We start from the raw sequence: 20,345 nt of genomic DNA on the forward strand, positions 1-20,345 counted from the left end.
AAACCCTCTGGGGCTGTGGAATATTGGTATGTTAAAAAGTGCTGGTGTTTGAGGGAGCATCCAAAATCCCTTCACTCTTTGAATGACTGCCCCTGCAGCACCTCCTGTGATTCCACAGCCCTGGGAAGTCAGAGGAATATTTCCTTCCCTGCCATCAGGATGAACCAAGAGGTGACTCTAACACGTGACAGAGCAGGAAATAAAGGCTCTTCCACCCTTCCCAAATATCAACAGGGCAGAAATACCACCCAAATCCTCAGGCTGGGGGCTGCTTGTGGGCCAGTATGGTGAAGTGAGGGCTGGAAATGCAGCACTGGGAGAACAAAATCAAGGATCTATCAATAAATTGAATAATAACAAATAGCCTGGACAAGGTGCTGTTAAGTAAAGGAGAATTCCATAGGGGAAATTATAACCTTGGCATTCCCATGGATAAAAATGAGAGCAGAGGGAGGGACAAACATTGATTGTAGAAGGATGCCAGGCCTGGTTGGAATACAAAGGAAGATCCTTTGGATACTCAAAGGGCATACTATCCACTCAAAAGGTGGGAAGTGAAGTATCCAAGGCAAGGGCTCCTTAGCAAGGCATGGTTTGAGGAGCAGAAAAATACCTGTAGGAGCCTGACTCTCAGCTGGAAGAGCCCCTCTGCAGCATCCTGGAAACGTCACAGTTGGAAGATCTGAACGCTCTGGCTTGGAAAGAGGGACAGGACACAGGTCATTAAAATCCTGCATGGTGCTGAGGTGCTGAGCAGGGAATGATGAATCGATATTTCTTCCTCATGCAGGGTGGCTCCCAGGGAAATTCCCAAGCAGGAGGTTTCAAGGGGAGGATTTACAGCGCAGCTCTGTCGCTGTGCAGGGATGCGCTGCTGGGGCTGCCACAGCCACCACTCCTCCCAGGGGATGCCCACACTCTGGCAGAGCAAAGCAGGAGCTGAAAGGCAGCAGAGAGCATCCTTTGCACAGCCAGGCTCCTCCAGAGCCTCATTTAAGCTGAATTCCTCTGTGAGGAACCCCGGCAGCACCAGGGCTCACTCCAGGGGTGGCTCTGAGCACCCAACACTGTGGGACTGCCCTGGGGCCATTCACCCTTTCTAACCTCTGGACATGCAGCAGGAAACACCAACCCTGGAATCACAGCGTGCCCCCAGCAGCCTCTCTTCCCTCTAAAACCTGGCAAATACAGCCCAGCTCTGGGCTTCAGTATCAAACACCACACGCTGCGGTTCAGCTGTTTTATTGAACTTTGAGTATGAAAGAACAGTTTCAAGTTCTAATGAGAAAAAAAAATTCAAATATAAATTCAGCATCAGGTAAAAAAATCACACAACTGAAAAAAAAATCACTTTTTTTAACTGGGAACTGAACACAAGGCCCACACCATGGTGGAGTCACCAGGACGAGGGGATGCAGCAGCTGGTTTTAGCATCAGACTGGTATTAAAAAAAAACAAGTTTTAAACAGTTGTAACACAGCTCACTGACAAAACCAGAATTCAAAATGAACTCAGAGTAACAAGACTGCATTAACATCTCCAGTTCAAAATTGCATCGCTCCTGTGGCACTGATTAGTCAAGATTTAAAGACAAGTTCAGATTTACACAGAATTTCCCAATATGTCACTGTTCATAGACCCAGTGCATGTCCCAGGTGAGACAGTCATGGAAACATTTCTGCATTACCACTTGCACATGTGAAGGAAGGAAAGCAAAGCCAAAACTATATCCAGCCATCTCCACCCTGGGAAGATTCCATGAAAATCAGTTGCATAGTAAAGGATGGGAAATTAAGAAACATGAGCTGCGGCTGTGCTGGAGGAGGATGCAAAGCCTCCTTTTTGCCACATTTTGGGGTCTGAGGTGATAAATTAAGAGCCTGTTTTCCTTGCAAGATGCCAAATTCAGCCATGGAATCCCTGACCTCCAGCAGCAAGGTGATTTTCCTGCAAGACTGAGCACCTGGGAAAACCAAGTCTAATTTCAGTGCACCAATGGCATCACAAGGGACATGGCAGCCAACACAGTTTTCCATTAAAATTCCAGTATTTCAGGCTCTTTCTGACTGTATTTCCACTTAATACCTTTTGATTCACAATTCCAGCTCTATCCATGACTTGTGTGTTGCCAGACAAATTGTCCTGCAGTGAAATTATCCTCTGGAATAGGAATGATGGATTTAAAACCCAGCAGCAGTGCCTGGCCTTGCAATGGTCAGAGATGTGTTAGGGACAGCACCAGTCAGAACAATCTCAAGCCATTCCCTTTACAGGTGCACTGATGACATCATTGTGGACCAAGCAGGGAAAATGGGAAAAAGAAATATAATTTACCTGTATCAGAGGCTGGTGGAAAATATGGGGATTAGAATGGGTAATTTCATTCACCCAGAGCTGGTACTTGGCTTTAATCTCAGGCTGAAAGACAGATTTCCAGCTAGCTTTGTGCAATGCAGGAGAGCGGGGAGCACTCAGGGAAGAAAAAATCCATCTCAGAAATTCCTTAATTTTAAAAGGATTCAGTAGCAATAACAGCATTTGAACAGCTGGCTCAGAAAACACCCAAGTGTGTGAGGTAATGAAGCCTCCAGCATGCTCAAGGCTGGATTCTGAGATGCCAATCCTGCAGGGGTTTGCCTGTGGAAAGGGGCTGGAGGCTGGGATGGGACTGCAGGAATCACAGAATCACAAATTAATACAACCCCAGAGTGCTTTGGGCTGGAAGGGACAGCTCATCCTGTTTCCATGGGCTGGGACTATCCCAGACTCCTCCAAGCTCCATCCAGCCTGGCCTTGGGCACTGCCAGGGATGGGGCACCCTGTGCCAGGGCCTCAGCAAATCCTGACTTTTGCCCCAAATCCAGCAGGGCAGAGCAGCTTCCCAGTATTCCCTCAATGCCCCCAACAGCCTCACTGCTAAGCCCTGTCCCTGTGCCGTGTCCCCTGAACCTTTGTGAGTGCCCTGAAACACTTTTGGAGATCTTTTGCTTTCTAATTTTGCTGCCTTCTTAAAACAGCTTAAAACATGTCATTAAAAGAAGCGGCTTTCCGTGACCCCACACCAGCCCAGCTCCCCAGATCCGCTTTTCCTGCCTCTCTGCCAGCACGGAGCCAGCAGCAGAGCTCTCATCACTTTAATTGCACCCAAAAATTAAAAGGGGAAGGGTTGGTGCGTGTTCAGCGTCTAAAGAGCCCCGTCTGAGCACGACAGCTCCGAGCTGCTCTGGTGTCTCGGAGCACGGCTTTGAAGGGCTATGAATAAAGATGAGCAGCCTGCCTTGGGATGATTATGGGAATCAAAGCACGCTATTTTTTGGATCTTCTCTTGATGTCAGCCATCATTAAATCGCTGCCTTTTTTTGTTTTTTTAATCGACTGGATACATTTTTAATTTGTCTTCCCTTGCCAAACGCAGCCCTGTGCTCCCGCTGCCATGGCTGTCCCAGCACGATGGTTATCTGCAACACGCACCAGGCTGGGCTCAGAGTGGTGGCAACACAGATTAATGCACTGGACTGACAGTTACAGACTACCAAACTCTCAATTATTGTGGAAAAGCACATTAACACCCAGCTGGCTCAGCGACCAAGCACGAGGAACCCGAGAGCACGGAGCGACATCGTCAGCGCCAGAACGTGAGGAGAGGTGGCATTTGGCAAGATTGTCACCAGGGTGAGATGGTTGGGGGTGGGGATGGTTTTTCCCACCACTTTAATAATCAAAGTACAGTTTTGAGCCCTAAACAGAGAGATGCTGTAACAACTGGCTACTGAAAACAGATGAGGTATAATCATGTTACAGACACACACACACACATACACACCCACACACCCATAAAAAAGCTCTCTGTAACACTGGTGAAAAATAAAAATAACTTTAGTACTGATACATTCTATCCCCCATTTTAAGGGCTACTAGATCATGTTCCAAAAGAAACTAAATGTAACACCTTTGGGACCAGGGCTTCCCAAGATCCAGGTCTGTGCTGCAATCCAGAAAATCACTTCTCCTCCTGTTAATGTGCCCTTACCCATGTGGGCAGCCTGGGGTCTCTCTCATTTCTTGGGGGCTTTGGCTGTTTGCAGCCCAAATGGTGGAAAATGGGTTTGGGGTCAGTCTCTCACCATTTCCGAGCTGCTAAACCTTTGTTCATTCTCCTTTACAGGCTCAAGAGCACACTGAGAACCTGTCACGGTGCAGGGAGGCTGCGAACAAATGTGCTTCACAGCTCCTTAGGGGTTTGGGAGGTGAGATGTCCCCAAAAAAGGCCAGCTCCATCTCCCCCAGCCTGCCAGCAGCTCCCTCCGTGGCAGTGGGGAAGAGCACTTGGGAATTCCAGCGCTCACCCCAAACACCAGGCACTTTTCCTGGTCTTTTCAAAGGGGTGGTTTAAGGCCTCTGAGATGTTATGGCCCGAGCAATAATTCATTTCAGTCTGGGGTGAGGCAGCAGGGGACACAGCTGCTCTGTGCAGGACAGGGAGGGACACCCGGAGGGGCACAAACGCGGCGCTCCCCGCGGGGATTTGCCAGAGGAGCAATTTGCTGGAAGATCCCGTGGAGAAACTCCCTCTCCCCGGCCCCACCACGAGCTGTGCCCCAGGCAGGGCATGGCCAAACCAAGTTAATGAGAGCCACTGCTCTAATTAGCTCTAATTTGTGCAGGCGGCTTTCGCACCGCATTGATTTCACACCGCGCGTTGCTTCACCTCCGCGATTCCCCGGCATCCCTGCCGAGCCTTGGCACCCCCTGCTCATCTCCGTGGCTCAGGAACCTGCTCCATGTGGTCTTCCAGCAATCCTGGTCCCTGATCCCAATCTCCCTCTGCTGTTAAAGCCCTGCTAAATCCAGGTGCCAGCAGCACCAGCCCTTTCTCCTTCATTTACCCACAGCTTCAGCAGCCACGGGGTTTCTTCCATGCTGGGAATAAAAGCAAGAGGAGCAATGTCCTACTGAGAGCCAGATCCATATTTTCGCTTCGTTCTCCAATTGATTAAATGGACAAAAACTGCTGGGTTTAACACTTTTGCTTCTTTTCGCCCTCTCAGCCCATCTGCCCAACCTGCACCTGTGCAGAGCCCTGGAGACTTCTGTGTTCGGGCCTCCCGAGCCCTTCTGCCAGGAACAAAGTCTCCACCACCAGAGGTGCTCCTGCCGTGGCAGGAGGAGGAATTCCAGCCAAGAAATTAATGGTGTTTAAAAAACAAACAAAATAAACACGACCTCACCAAAGCCAACGCATTCCTTGTAATAATCGTGTCATTTCCCAGTGTTAAGGGAATTTCTCAACCCAAATTCCAGCTGATGTTTTTGTGCAGGGTTCTCATTCATCTTCAAAGCTCTTCTACAAGACAGAAATGTGGTGCAGACAGTTGGCTGCTTTGCCTTGTCTGTTCCCGAGTTTTCCCGTTTCCAGCCTTCATTCCAAGGGTTGGTTTCAGTGCATCCTCCCTGGAGCTGTGCCTCCAGGCATCCCACGTGTGTCTCCTGTGGATTTCTGTGTGAAATGCAGGTGAACAGCTCCACTGGGGGAAGGATCTATGTTTTGGTGTTTCCCTCTGGAAGAATGGTCCTTGTTCCACCTTCCAGGTACCTGGTGGGGACCTACAGGCTGGTCCTGGGACACCAAAGACAATCAGCAGCATCAGCTCAAGGATCTGTTTCACACACAATAATTTTGGTTCCTGCTACCTCCCCTTGAGCAGCCTCTGCTTCAGAGGAAGCTCCAGCTCACTTGATTCTGTCCAATCTAAATTAACATTCCCAAACCATTCCCAGGGAATTATTGCAACGCAAAGAGGTTTCTGTGCTCATCTGAGTCCCTCCAACATTATTTTCACCCTTAAATCTAATGCTGTTCCAAGTTTCACTCTGCTCCTCCGATGGAGGCTGAGCTGGGAGGGTTTCAGTCCCCAAGCTGGGATGGAGGCAGCATGAAAAGGTGGATGAAGCTGGGGATGGGGAAAAGGGAGAGCCAGAAGCAGGAGAGACCATCAACCCCTCTGCCATTTGCATTTATCCCTTTGCCCATCATTTATCCCTTTGCACATCATTTATCCCTTTGCAGACCATTTCTCTCGTGGCACCAGGATAACATTGATCTGTGCAGTGCCAGGAAACACAGTGAGGTTATAGAAAGCCCAGCCTTAGGAGCTTCCCAGCCCAGTATGGGCAACCCACAGCTTTTAACCTGCCACCAAAAACCTCAATATGCAAAATGAAACAGCAACGGACAAAGCAGAGATGGAATTCCCAATTATTACAGAATTAAAAAGGCAACACTAAAAAATTCCCACAAGGCTGGGGTACTGTGGAAGTGCAGACAAGGGCAGAGAGGCTCTCATGAAAGGAAGCAGGAGCATGGTCAGCCAAGAATTGGGTTTTTAGACCTTTTCTATCCTGGAAATTCAAATTTTCCTTCATTTTTTGTGGAGTGATCTTGATAGCAAGGCACAACTGTTCGACTCCCTTTTCCTCAGCACCAGCAGAGATGTTTCTTTCTAAATAAGGACTCAAAGTAAATCACAGCCTTTGGTACAGCACAGAACTACTTATAAAGGGCATTTCCAGGAAAGTGAGAAAAATGGAACAGGAATGATTCCCAAAGAGCTGAGAACAACCCGTGGCCTTTGCCGGGGAACAGCGACAGCAACCAAATTTCCCCCCACTCCCTCCCTCCCTCCCCAAGAAAACACTTGGACTGAGTTTTAGCAGCTCTGCTTAACATTTCCTTTCTGGTTGCTTCATTTTTCAAGAGATTTTTTAAAAAATAATATTAAAAAATACTGAAATAATGTCTATGTGACTTCTACCTCTCCTCCTCCTTTCTCCTGGCTTTGCTCAGTCCTGTTATATTGCACATGAGTTGAAGATAATCTGGCTCCAAAGATGTTCCCTTCTACATAATGCACTTGTTAGAAAACCCAGATGAAGTGGGAAATATTCCATATATAAATATATATATGAAATATGGACTGGGTTTAGCTGGGGAGGACAGGCCCTCTGTCAGTCGGGTCCATGGCAGTGTCAGTCACCGTGCTGGGGATGTTTGGGATGTTTGTCCTTTCCTTGGAGATGTTTTATTTCTCAACACAGTCCTGAAGGTCTTCATTTCAAAACTTCTTCTGTGATCTGTTGGGCAAAGCAAAGAACCACTTTTATGCACAGCCTGTTTTGAAAAATAAGAACAGGTTCATTTTTTTTCAAGTAAAGTGGAAAAGAAATTGCACATTGGCCCCCCCTGACAAATTCCCAACTCCATTTCCCACTAATGAAAAATTAAATTTTTTAAATTAAATTCTTTAATGGACTAGATGCCACACAGTCTAAAGTGAGCTAAAGATAGGAAAAAGATTCATTAAATAAATTCTTGTTGTTAACTGTTATCTCACATTAACGGCAAGTTCCAGACTCAGAATAATTAGTGCCAGGTGGGTTTTCCTCATGTTTTTATCTTAATCAAGCTGAGTTTGCTCTGAGCTGATGTAATTCATGAGATATTGAGTAACTGGTTGATTTTATAAATCCAGTCCAGGTGATGGGAGGAGCGAGGGCTGACCCCACTCCCAGAGCTTGGACTGTGGAGTCATCCCACAGAGCACAAACCCAAAATCCCATTTTGATGTGGGGATGGGGGTGTCCAGCAAAGGGCCCAAAAATCTCCCAATTTCTGCAGTGCTAGAATTGCATCCATAGCTCTACACTCAAGAGACTGATTCCTGTTTTAATATAGGGAGATGCTCTGCTGTGTCTTTGAGACACTAAAATGTCTAGAAATTTCATGCAACTGTTTTTATCCCTCTCATCTTCCAAAAAATCCATGTTCTGCCTTTACTTTCACACCGTGGCAACAGGCACACCCCAGATTGTCTGAGCCGGGTGCTTCGTTAGCAGCTGCTGATGAGGGAAAGGTTGGGAGGAGCTGCAGTCACAGCCCAGAGCCCAGCCTAAGGCACCAGCCCCAAAAATCAGCCTGTTGTCCCCAAAGGGAGAGGCAGGATGGAGCTATGCCAGGTGGGATCCATGCACTGAGGAGGGAGAGACCCTCTCTGGATGCTGCAGGCATCAGGACGTAGGGATGGAGATGTTGCAGAGATGGAGTTGCAGCAATAATGAGGATGTCAGAATGAAGTTGCAGGGGTGATGAGGATGCAGGGGTGATGAGGATGCAGGGAAGATGTTGCAGGGCTGCTGATGTTGCAGGGATGATAAGGCTGCAGGGAGAACGATGTTGCAGCTGTGATGAAATTGCAGATGAAGTTACAGGGATGAAGTTGTAGGGATAATGAGGATGCAGGGATGAAGTTGCAGGGTTGATGAGTGTGCATTCGCAGGGATGATGAGGTTGTAGGGATGGTGATGTTGCAGGGATGGAGCTGCAGGGATGATGAAGTTGCAGGGATAATGTTGCAGGGATGATGAGGATGCACGGAGGATGATGTTGCAGCTATGATGAAATAGCAGAGATGAAGTTGCAGGGGTGATGATGATATGGGGATGTTGAGGGTGATCTGCAGGGATGATGAGGATGTGGGGATGTAGGAATGATGCTACAGGAATGCTAAAATCCAGCAGAGAAAGGAAAGAGATGAGAATTCCTGCCTTGTGAGGCAGTGCAGCATTGGGAAATGAGCTTCCAGAGGGGCTCAGTGCTCCGAGCAAGGATCCCAGCCCAGACAGTTCAAGCACCAGCTTATCCTGAAGTGCCAGCAGGGCCATTCCTGGGCTTAAAGCTAACAGGGCTTTCTGCTTCATAGCTGGGGGATTAAACCCCTCCCACCTGCCAGCCGGGAAGGGCTCCAAACTGCCAGGATCCTCAAGGATCACTGGAGCATTACACACTCAGGAAATAAATAAATACATAAGTTAGACCCAAACAGAACCTTCAGCCCAGGAAATGCCACTGGGCAAGAAGGTGGTGGTGGAGTTGGGACTCTGCAGATGAAGGGGTAAATAACAACTTTAATTCCCACCAGGCAAATAATCCAGAGCTTTGGGGTATCCTGGAGCCTATCCAAGCTGTATCCTTGCCAGTGAAGAAAGAAATGCCAAATCCTCAGCCTAACAATGGTGTTATTTCTCTGGATCCAGTGAGTGGGAGTGAGAAGTCAGGAGCATCCAGGAGCTATCACTGCTCCAGCTCCTGAAGGGATCCAGATGTCTTTATATTGTCCAGGGGTGAGGAAATCCTCTCCATCCCAAGAGAAATAGAGGATATTAAACAGCAGGCATAAAAATTAGATGTTTTTAAATTGGCTGAGCCAAATAACTTCTATCTAAACACTCAGAGCTGACAAAACAGCTCCTGGGAGGGCAAGTACTGAGCATCTCCTGAGTCCTTCCAGAGGATTGGAAAACAGCTCCTGTTTGGGACAGATTTTTAAGGGATAAACAAAGTGACCTGCGAAAACGATGGGTCTGGCCATCTGTCACTGATCCCAAACAAGTTGCTGGAATTGCTGAGTCTTAATACAGAATTAAAGAGGAAGATTTAATTGGTGCCAATCAACACAGATTTTCTGTTAAGAAAACAGATCTTATCAAATTAACTGATATCTCTGACTGAGTCCCACCCTTGGCTTGTGTAATGAGCTTGTGTAATGCTCTCCTGCAAGGGAATGGCTGTTTGGTCAAGAAAACAGAGCAACAAAGACAAATTCCCAGGAAATGTCCCAAGTGAGGAACCCAGCTGGACCCAGGTTGCATTACCCACTCGCTCCTCCAGGTGATTTCTCAGAGCATCTTGCAACCAGGATGGGAGACACAACCCTGAAAATTTCCAGCCTTGGGAGAGAACAGCCCAGGCTTGTTTCTGCTGCTGCAGAAAGAAGATTTCCTGCCTTAATTCCGTGGGATTTTAAGTGTGGAATATTACTGAGGCACCTGCACCCACCAAGGCACAGGCAGGGGTAGAGAAGCCCTCAAGCCTTCTATGCTACATGCAGTTCACAGCAACTCCTTCCTCATCCCTCCTGCAAACTCAAATTCCCAGCACCCAGGGCCATTTTTAAGCCCAAATTTCTTATGTCTGTTTTCTGACCCAGCGCAACAGTGTGAGGTAAATTGTGAGGAGAGACAGTGGCAGCTCCAAGCAGAGACTAACAATGAGGGAGAATAGGATTCTCAAAACTAAATTCACCACTATTTCAGGAGAAATGGACCAGAAGGATGGGAAAGGGAAGATGCAGAGTGAAGAAATCACAGGAGAGGAGGATATTGACGGGGAGCTGAAGGCACAGCTGGCAGCTTGGGAAGCTGTGTGAAACCTCAGGCTTCCCTTCAGCCAAGGGAAATAACTGGGATTATTGGGATACTCAGGGCAGAGTCTGCAGGCTTTTCTAGCCTCAAGAAAGCTGAATCCCATAAAACCTTTGGAGGAGTCCTCGTTTCTTGCCCCGTGTTTCAAAACTGCCTCTTCCTTCCCCAGGAGTTCCATTGCAAACACTTCCTGAAGCTGCTCGGTGCCATTTCCAGATGGGGAAACTGAGGCACAGAGGAGCCCACCTGTCCAAAGCCAGGGAGCAAATCCCACAGTGCTCACACTCTCCAGCCCTGGCAGCAGGGACACATTTCCCTGGAGTACCAACCCAAACTCCCTGAAGGGCACAGCATTACCCACTGCCCGCTCTGCACACAGCTCCTTCCTCACACCAAGTCCAGGAGCAAACTCAGCCCCTGCAAATACAGAAAACACTTTGCAAAGTGTGTGTTCATCCTTCCATCCTCCCTCCCAGCCTTCAGCTTCCCGTGGAGCAGCACCCCAAGCACAGACCCTGCTGCAAGCCCTGATCCCGCTTCCACCACTGAGCAAACTGTGAGAAAACCCCAAAGGATTTTTGTCCTCTATCCACAATCGTGCTTTGGAGGAAGCAAAGCAAAGCAGCTGTGCTGCTCAGCCTCAAAATAAACCTGAGTGCACTTTGCAGCCTTGCTGGGGCTAGCAGAGGGGGCGATGGGCTCATCATCCCACAAGCCACACATCCAACCCCAGCCTGCCCAGCCAGGCTCTTCAGAGACGCTAAAAATGAAGTGCAACCACTGGAGCAAAGCAACAGAGCTCCAGCACGCTCAGAAAAGCAACGGAATCACAAGTCTCAAGGAAATGAATCATTCCTAAACAAACCCAGCAGCGCCTGCTGCCGTCGGTGCGGCTGAGCGGGGCTCTCGCAGTGAGTGTGCAGAGCCACCAGGGAACGGCTGCCTGCGCTGAGCAGGGAACAGCAGGGAGCAGGGGGCATTTCAGCTCCTCCCGGCTCCAGAGAGAAGCTGAAGGAGATGGGAGACATGTTCTAATTTATTTGAGCGTGTCTTGGTTGATAAGGAGGAGAAAAGTGACGGTGCCCTGCGGGGATGTTCATGCGGAGGTTTCCCTGCCCTGCTGCCGAGCATCCTCAGCACTAAAGTTCAGGCTCTGAGCGGTGATGAGACACAGACAGAGCCTGAACCCTGCGGGTGTCAGAGCAGCACGGTAATCGTGGAAGGAGAAGCACACAGAGGCTCATGGGGTTTATGTTTGTGCCTGAGTTTTGCCAAATCAGGGATAGAGGGGCTCCGGCTCTTCCACACACAGGATGGTTTTCAGGAGCACAAACTGGGATTTGCTGAGTGACAAAGAGCAGGAACCCCGATGCCTTCCCAGCAGGGAGCAACCAACACGTGGGGACAAACACGGCTGGGACAGGGACACCATCACCCATTGGCCTGTACCAAGCAGGGTGTGAAAGCTCTCAATTGCATCCCAGGCTCAGCCACAGCCGAGCCAGCAGGGTTGTGGCTGGAGCAAGAGGCGGGAGGGGCTGGGAGATGGAGGGGACCCCTCTGCAGGGATCCCCTGGGGCTGGGACCCCTCTGCAGGGATCCCCTGGGGCTGGGACCCCTCTGCAGGGATCCCCTGGGGCTGGGACCCCTCTGCAGGGATCCCCTGGGGCTGGGACCCCCCCATCAGGGATCCCCTGGGGCTGGGACCCCTCTGCAGGGATCCCCTGGCAGAGAATGTGTCCCTGCCAGGGGATGGTACTTCCCTAGGGCACAGCTGGGACTGGACCCCCCTCCTGGTGCCAGTCTCATTTCTGACCTAAGAAACCCCGACTCACCAGCCCCTGAAATTGGTCAAACACCCTCCACTGTTGGACAAGTGATTCCCAGATGGGACGAGGCACCTCAGGGCACCCAAAATGTCCCCCAAGTGTCCTCCTCAAAGTGGTGATGGCCACGGCCCCAGCACTGTTTCCAGAAAAAGAAGCCCATGGCTCCATCCCTCCGTGCTCGATGCCCACCTCCCACCCCTGGCACGGGGAGAGGGCTGATGCCACCCTGCACCCGTCGGGATTGCCTGGACTCAGCCATGCAAACAGCACCCAGGGAAACACGGAAAGGCACCGACATCCCACCCTTAACACATCCTCCAGCTGAACAACACCCCCAAAGCCGAGCCAAGGGCCCAGTCGTGCTGTGGGTGGGACCCAGAGCAGGGAGGGTGCAGGGGAGCAGCACCAAGTCCGTAGGAGTGAGAGTTCCAAGGATATGGCCCTGCCCACAGCACCCTGTAGCCATCGAGTCATCAAATGCTTGGGGTTGGAAGCGACCTTAAAGATAATCTATGAGAAAGATCATACAATATCCTGAAATCCCTTATTTCCCTGCTCCCGTATGACTGCCCGTGCACGAGGATGCCGGGGCACTGAGCTCTCCTTCCAGGTACACACAGAACTGACACCGAAGGGCAAAATAAGGCACAGTTAAACCCTATTTGCCCGTTTGCACTCCCAGGTTTGCAGCTTGCCCAAAGATCGTTTGCTAAAGCGTTTAAAAATAGGGAAAACCAAGCCCTGCTTCCCTCCGGCGGCGGTGGAGCCTCCGTGTGCTCGCAGCAAGATATGCATATTTTAAAAGCTTGGCAGGAGAGGGCTCCAAACTACACAATTAAACAGATTTTACACACAACGCTCCCCGTACACGCCAAGCATTGCCAAACGCCCTTTTCTTGTGCTACAACCCTGCAGGAGAGACCCCTTCGGAGCAATGACCCTGGCTCGCTCCTTCCATTCTGCCGGGGAAAGCACTTGTCTGCCCTTTGCCGCTGCTTAATTGCCCATAAACTGGGGATAAAAAACAAAAACTACTTCTTTTGTCAAGGGATGGAGCAGGAACAATTGCCTGGGAGGAAATTTAACCCTCCTGGAGGAAAGAGATATCTCCAGCCCTTGTCTGCGTCCACACGCGGGGTGGGATGGATACTGCTCTGCTCCGGCCACCCCAGGCACCCGAAGGGCATCTATTGTGCTGGAGAACAACAGAACCTTTTGATCAGGCCTGAAAACACACAGAAAGAAGAGGGCAAAGAAGCAGGAGGAAAAGGTGATGGTGTCAAAGTACCAAGTGGAGGGGCCAGGGTTGCGGCTGCTGCTCCCCCCAGCACCAAGGATGCATTTAAAGGTGGCATCCAGGGCTGAAACAGGGGAACAGGTCCTAAAATACAGATAGAGGGAAAGGGAAACCGACAGCAGTCTGTGAAAAGAGAAAAGAGGAGGTGCAAGGCTCTACAGCACCCAGTGCCCCTGTGTGGGGGTTGGAACAAGATGCTCTTTAAGGTTGTTTTCAACCCAAGCCTTTCTGTGACTCTGTGATAAACTGAAGGCAACCACGGGGGCAGCTCCAGCCTCCCAGGGCTGCATCCCTGGGCTGGGAGCTGCCTCTTCCATCCTCACCCCCATCCTTCAGTGTCTCTCGGCTGACAGGCACGAAGGACGGGGGCGGGGAGGACATGGCAGTGGGGACACGCTGGGATTGCCCCGAGCTGCGGGGACCCTGCTCCTCTGCTCTTGGGGTGCTGGGAAGCATCACCAGGAGCTCTGGTAATGCCCTTTCCTCCATTTACCGTAATAAGCCGAGTCTGGGCGAGCCCTTTGCTCACACTGATGCTAATCCCCTAATGCTGCTCCTCTAAGCACATTAGGGACAGGCAAACCCGACACAGCCCAGGCTCCTCTGGAACTCCCCGGGGCTGCTGAAACACTGCCTTGTCCTAATGGGGCACGCAGCAGGAGAGCAGAGCAGCTCTTATTTAACACTTAAATAACAGCTGGATGTGGAGAGCCCAGTGTTTCAGGGATCTCTCCAATTCCTGGCACGACAAGTGCAGCAGCCAGTTCCAGAGGAGCCGTCAGACCACAGAACAGAAGGTATTTATCAGAGTCACTCAATGGTGTGGGTTGGAATGGATCTGAAACATCATCCAGTTCCAGCTCCCTGCCATAGGACACCTTCCACTAGAGCAGGTGGCTCAAGTGGCTCCGTTCTCTCACTGAATGGTACCCGTGAGAGGGCAGAGGGAGGATGCAGAGAGGGCAGAACATCCAAAGCATAGCCCCAGTTTTCCTCTTCCACTTTTTGGGGTGTATCTAAGACAGAGCAGCAGTGAATTTTTGTCTTTCAGTGATACCACTCAGTAATGAAAAGTATTTTTCTGAATGTGAAAAAGGGGAAATTTAGATCAGATATTGGTTGCCCAGAGCAGCTGTGGCTGCCCCATCCCTGGAAGTGTCCAAGGCCATGTTGGACAGAGCCTGGAGCAACCTGGGCGAGTGGAAGGTCCCTGCCCATGGCAGGGGTGGGACTGGATGATCCTTAAGGTCTCTTCCCATCCAAACCATTCTGGAATTTTACCAGAGCCAAATAGCCAAATTGCCTTTTACCCCAGTGGGTGAAGTGGTTTCCTGCCACCTCTCCCATGAAACATCTTTTACTATCAATAAAATCCCTTTGAAACTACTCTGCTCCTACAAAATCAGTCAGGGACGAGTCTGGAAAACAAACCAACAACCTGCAAGGTCTCAGCTTATTTTAGATGACAGAGAAACTGAAAATTGTTCTGTGCCATTTCCATAACATGTGGTTTCCCTACCCTGTGCAGCTGCCACGGGGAAAACACCAACCCAGAACTCATCTGCAAACTCTCCTGAGTGCCATGTTTCCACTGCTCTTAAACTCAGAACCTCCTTTTAGGAACAGGCATGTGGGAAAGCTTTAATAACACTAAAATTTAGTAACAATAAAAAGTGAGATCTTGTAGGCAGAAATGACATTTCAGCTCACTGGCAGGCTGGGGAAAGGGAACACTGAGGTGTTCCCAGTTTCCCAGACAAGGAATCCCAGTTATCCTGGACAAGGGATCTCAGGTTTGCAACGTCCCATCATGTTCCAGAGCATCTCCCTAATAAAGATTATCTCTTGGACCCTCAGCTGATGAAAACTGTGGCAGCTCCAATAAAACCACCACACCCCAGCATCCAAGGAGGGACTCTGATGTTTTTCTTAGATTTATTGACTGTGGCTAAGGGAGGGTGCTGCAAACCATCTAGATCCTTCTGAGTCTGGGGAAAATCCCAGCTAAACTGCAATTTTGGAGTGGCCAGCGTCTCTCAGGACAAGGCCCCCTCTCCACAGCCTTGGGAAAGGTGTGACTTGCACAGGTCGGGGCCAAATTTCTCTTAGGTATTTAACAACATGCCTGTTCCATGTGCTACCTCAGAGGAATTTGGCTTTTCTTAATGGAAAATCCAGCAAAAGTGAGCAGAGCTGGAGCCAAAGCTCTTGAGGCCAAGCTGCTTTTGGCCTGTGTCAGTGGCAGGGGCTGGATGGGAGCACTAAACCACTGAAATCACCTTTTTAGCACAGAAATGAAGCAATCCAGCTGCAGAGAAGCAGCAGGGTTTTCCTCCTCCCACAGCACTAAAAAGCAAATACAATCAGAGGATCTCTAGGATGTGATCCCACTTTATCTAACATGTATAAAAATACCCGAGAGCAGCAGGATAAGCTGGAGAATAAAAGTAAGCAGTGGAAAGCATGGGGTTTGCCCAAAAAAACCCAACACTATGGCTCCATTGAACTCTCCCCTGTGCAGAACTCACCTGATCCCATCAGATGTCCCATAGCCCCTGGCTTACACGTGAAGATGAAGCCGGTGATTTGTGATTTTTCCCAGCGAGATTTTTGGTTATTTTTCAATCCTGTTTTTTACTGTCCCCCTTGTTTCACAAAGCTGCCGAGGTTCTCCAGCCAAGCTTCCCGGCAGCTGCTTGGTGCCAGTTCCCACTGGGTTTGGGGTCGTTCTCGGTGGAGCAGGATGAACCTCCATCCCCAGATTTCACTGCCAAGGTGAGGGACAGGTGGATTTTTTTATTGCCTGTGGATGCTTTGTTGGGCACACAGGAGGAGCAGTGGAGCAAGAACCAGAAAAGGGGGTGCAGAGCCACGATGTCCTGTGGGATGGAGGAGCTGGAACCATCTGGAAAGGCTTTTTGCGGGAAGAGCAAGGACCAAGGGGGATGGGAGAACGGATGCCATGACAACCTCTGGGGGTTTCCCAGGAAACCATGGTCACCATGGCAACTGCATCACTCCGGTCGGAATTAGTGACTTCCGCTGGAAGGCGTGTTCGCCACTTTAATCTTCTGGTGATAAGCGGCTGCATCTCCTCCAAAGGCATTGCAAAATGAGGAGGAAATATCCCTTTGTCTCCGGCTGGGTGGGTTGGAGGCTCCCAGCCATAGCAAGGAGCCCGTCATGGATCCTGCTCCGTGCCGACATCGCTCCCTGCGCCGGCGGCTCCCGAAAACATTCCAGACTGCCTCTCCTCTCCCTGCTCCTGCACACATCCCTGCTGCATGGTCACAGACTTGACATTGGAGGAAATAACTCCATCAGGTTACAGGGGAAGGGAATCCAGAATAGAAAATGAAGGCTTAGGGATTTTTTTTTTTCTATTTAAATCAGCATTGATTGCACTCAGTCTCTGACCAGATTAGAATTTCATAAATGATCTAATGGGGAGAAAAAGGGAATCTGGGATGTGCCCGTAATGGCACATCACATGTTTCAATATTAAGCATCATTTAACGATGTGGTAACAGAGACTCTCTGCAGAATTAAATGGTTATTTCCTCCCAGCCCCCCCCCAGTACACTCTGCCTCATTTTTCCCTCGTTCCTCCACCCAGTCCGAGTTTGTTAATCCAACAAGTTACTTTACATGATGGAAGGGAGATTGGCTACACACTGCCCTTAGGGAAAGAGGGAGAAATTCAGGAGCAAAGGAAGAGATTCCCCAAAAGCCCAAAAAGCAAAGCAGCTCTGCAACACGTTGCAGAACAAACACCTCTTTTGACAGTGAGTGTGGTTTTTCTTCATCTTCCTTCTCTTTACCCTTTAGCTGTCCTCTTCTTCAGAGAATTTTAAATCCTTTTACTTTTGGATCTTTAGAAAGGAAGGATCTAAAAAAATAAAGGTATAAAAAAACGAGGGCACACACAGGACCGACGATGGTGCATGTTCCACACAACACCGACACACGGTTACTTTGCATTATTATTGGTATTATTATTGGTATTGTTTTACCACATCCTCAGATTTTGTTGCTGTTCGTTTGGTTTCGGTTTGTTTTAAACATCCGTAAAGATCTTTTTGATGTTCACACAGTTGGGATTGTTTGTGGTTGTGCAGTTGCCTGCTTTAAAGGCAGCCTGTTTGAATGCACTGTGATTGATCCCCCCTTCCTCAATCACCATGTACTCGGACTTGCTGAGGGTGGAATTGCTGCGAGCCTTCTTCATCTCCTCGCTGGACGAGAGGTGCTGGCAGCTCCCGACATGCATGTACTGGGCTTGTTCCTCACCTTCTGTCTCCCGGTGGTAGAAATAGTTGAAATTGGAGACGATGACGGGCACGGGGAGGGCGATGGTCAGCACCCCCGCGATGGCGCACAGAGACCCCACGATCTTGCCCCCAATGGTGATGGGGTGCATGTCCCCGTAGCCCACAGTGGTCATGGTGACCACGGCCCACCAGAAGGCATCAGGGATGCTACTGAACCCTGAGCTGGGGTCATCAGCTTCTGCAAAGTAAACGGCGCTGGAGAAGAGGATGACGCCAATGAAGAGGAAGAAGATGAGCAAGCCCAGCTCCCTCATGCTGGCCTTGAGGGTCTGCCCCAGGATCTGCAGCCCCTTGGAGTGCCGGGAGAGCTTGAAGATGCGGAAGACCCTGACGAGGCGGATGACTCTGAGGATGGCCAAGGACATGGCTTGCTGGCCATTGCCTTGCCGCTCAGCCAGCTCCGTGCCCAGCGTGATGAAGTAGGGGATGATGGCCACAATGTCAATGATGTTCATGATGTTCTTGGAGAAAGTGGCCTTGCTGGGGCAGGCAAAGAAACGGACCAGCAGCTCAAAGGAGAACCAGATGATGCACAAAGTCTCCACCACAAAGAAAGGGTCGGTGAAGGATGACACCATGGAAGCAGGTGAGGATGTGGAGTTGGTGAAGACATCAGGTGAGAGAGGGCCGCTGCCTGTCCCGAAGGTCCCCCCAGTTCCCTCATAGTCATGGTCATCCCTGAATTCAGGCAGGGTCTCCAGACAGAAGATGACAATAGAGATAAGGATGACCAGGACAGAGACAATGGCAATGCCTCGGGCCGGCCCAGAGCTCTCGGGGTACTCGAAGAGGAGCCACACCTGGCGCTGAAACTCCTTCTCGGGAAGCGGCCGCTGCTCCTCCCGAATGAAACCCTCGTCCTCCCGAAATTTCTCCATGGCCTCCTCCCCCAGCTGGTAGAAGCGGATCTCCTCGGAGAAGATGTCGATGGGGACATTGACGGGCCGCCGGATGCGCCCGCCCGACTGGTAGTAGTAGAGGATGGCGTCGAAGCTGGGACGGTTACGGTCGAAAAAATACTCATTGCGGAGGGGGTCGAAGTAGCGCATCCTTTTCCGGGGGTCCCCCAGCAGCGTCTCGGGGAACTGTGCCAGGGTCTTGAGCTGGGTCTCGAAGCGCAGCCCCGAGATGTTGATCACCACGCGCTCGCAGCACTCGTGCTCCGCAGCGCCCGCGGGCTGCCCGGCGGGCACGGCCGGCGCCGGGGGCTGATCGTAGCGATCCCCCCCGAGCAGCGCAGGAGGATGCTGCGGCTCCTCCAGCACGGGGTCGCCGCCGCCACCGCCGCCTCCTCCCACCACGGTCATGCTGCCTTCCTCCCCTTCTTCGCCCTCTTCCTCCTGCTGCTCGGGGCCCGGCTGGGGGGCGGCGGGGGGCTCGCTGTAGCCCAGGTTGTGGTGGCTGCTGCTCGAGCCGCCCCGCGGCTGCCGGCCGGCGGAGGAGGCGGCCGGAGAGTACAGCAAGCTCCGGCGCTCGTCCATAAAGGTGTGGGGCGGAAGGGGAAGGGGGGGAGGGGGGATCCGAGAGGCGGCAGCTGAAGCCTCTTCTTCCTCCTCTTCCTCCTCCTCCGGGCGGAGAGGGAGCAACAGCCGCCCAACTCCTCCAGCGGCTGCCGCTGCTCTGAAGAGCTGAGGCTCTTCTCAAAAAATCCGCCCCCAGCCCTGGCACCGCCTCACTCAGTCACCGCTCCCGGAGACACCCACCAGCCCCCCGGCCCTGCCCCGCAGCCCCCCGCCAGCTGCGGGCACCCCCTCCCATGGCCCTGCTTGGGGGAGCCCCATCCATCCCCCAGGCAGCGCCGAGGGGCTTCAGTCTCCTCTCGGGAGCATCCTTTGCTGCTCAGCGGGCTGCAAGCAGGAAGAAGGGTTTTTCCTGGCAGAACTGCTGCCTAGAAAGAGTTCTTCTGCCCTTCCCCAGGTGAAATGCAATTTTGACTCTGAATTTTCGCGTTTGCCTGTTGGTTTTCAGCTACGGTTTCACACGGTGGGAGGCTGTGGGCAGTGCAAAGCCGGCAGCATGGCCAGACCCAACAGTTGTTTTGAATCAGCGTCTGGGTTAGGCTGGGGATTGTTTTTCTCTGTCTAGGAGAGCATGTGCATGTGCGTGTGTCCATGAGTGTGGGTGCACACGTGTGTGTGTGCGTGTGCTTCCCCCACCAAAATAAACCCAGAAGCAAAGCTGAGCCAGCCCTCTACCAAGGAGGTTCCAGGCTGAACCCAAACCTGCATTTAAGACTTTCCATCAAGAAAGCCAAAACCCTTCTATTTCTTTTTCTTTCTTTCTCTATTTAATTGGTCTTTTAAAGTAAATATTCAATTGTGAGCAAAAGGGACTTTTCAGGCAAAAGCCTCCTCTGCAGGAGCCCGGAGCTGGAAAACACCCCATCCCCATCCCCAGGAAATGTGCATGAGGGACAACCTCTAATCTCTGCACTCCCAGTTCTCCCCCAGATCCCCATTTTTCCAACCCCATCCAATAACTGAAACACTTTAATGCCCAGCCATGTGCCAAGGGGGTTTAGGCAATTCAGGGAGCTCCTACCTTGGGAAAAAGTAATGGAATGGTTTGGTTTGAAAGGGACTTTAAAGCTCATCTCATTCCATGTCCCTGCCATGGGCACTCCTTGCACTG

At 50.9% G+C, this 20,345-nt stretch overlaps 1 protein-coding gene across 1 annotated transcript; it reads right to left on the reverse strand.

The window, feature by feature from the left end:
* Positions 1-1,226: 1,226 nt before the first annotated feature.
* On the reverse strand, positions 1,227-19,981 carry KCNA3 (potassium voltage-gated channel subfamily A member 3). Its single transcript, XM_002193821.7, has 2 exons — positions 15,912-19,981; positions 1,227-7,131 (listed from the first exon to the last, which is right to left on the reverse strand). Exon 1 carries the CDS (start codon positions 19,193-19,195, stop codon positions 17,441-17,443), a length of 1,755 nt encoding a protein of 584 aa, XP_002193857.6. The 5' UTR covers positions 19,196-19,981; the 3' UTR covers positions 1,227-7,131; positions 15,912-17,440.
* Positions 19,982-20,345: the final 364 nt, after the last annotated feature.

Source organism: Taeniopygia guttata, chromosome 26 (assembly GCF_048771995.1).
Source record: "Taeniopygia guttata chromosome 26, bTaeGut7.mat, whole genome shotgun sequence".
In the NCBI taxonomy this organism is placed as follows: Eukaryota; Metazoa; Chordata; class Aves; order Passeriformes; family Estrildidae; genus Taeniopygia; species Taeniopygia guttata.

Bases quoted from the DNA above. Each gene is read 5' to 3' on its own strand.
- KCNA3 (XM_002193821.7), bottom strand. From the start codon at position 19,195: ATGGACGAGCGCCGGAGCTTGCTGTACTCTCCGGCCGCCTCCTCCGCC.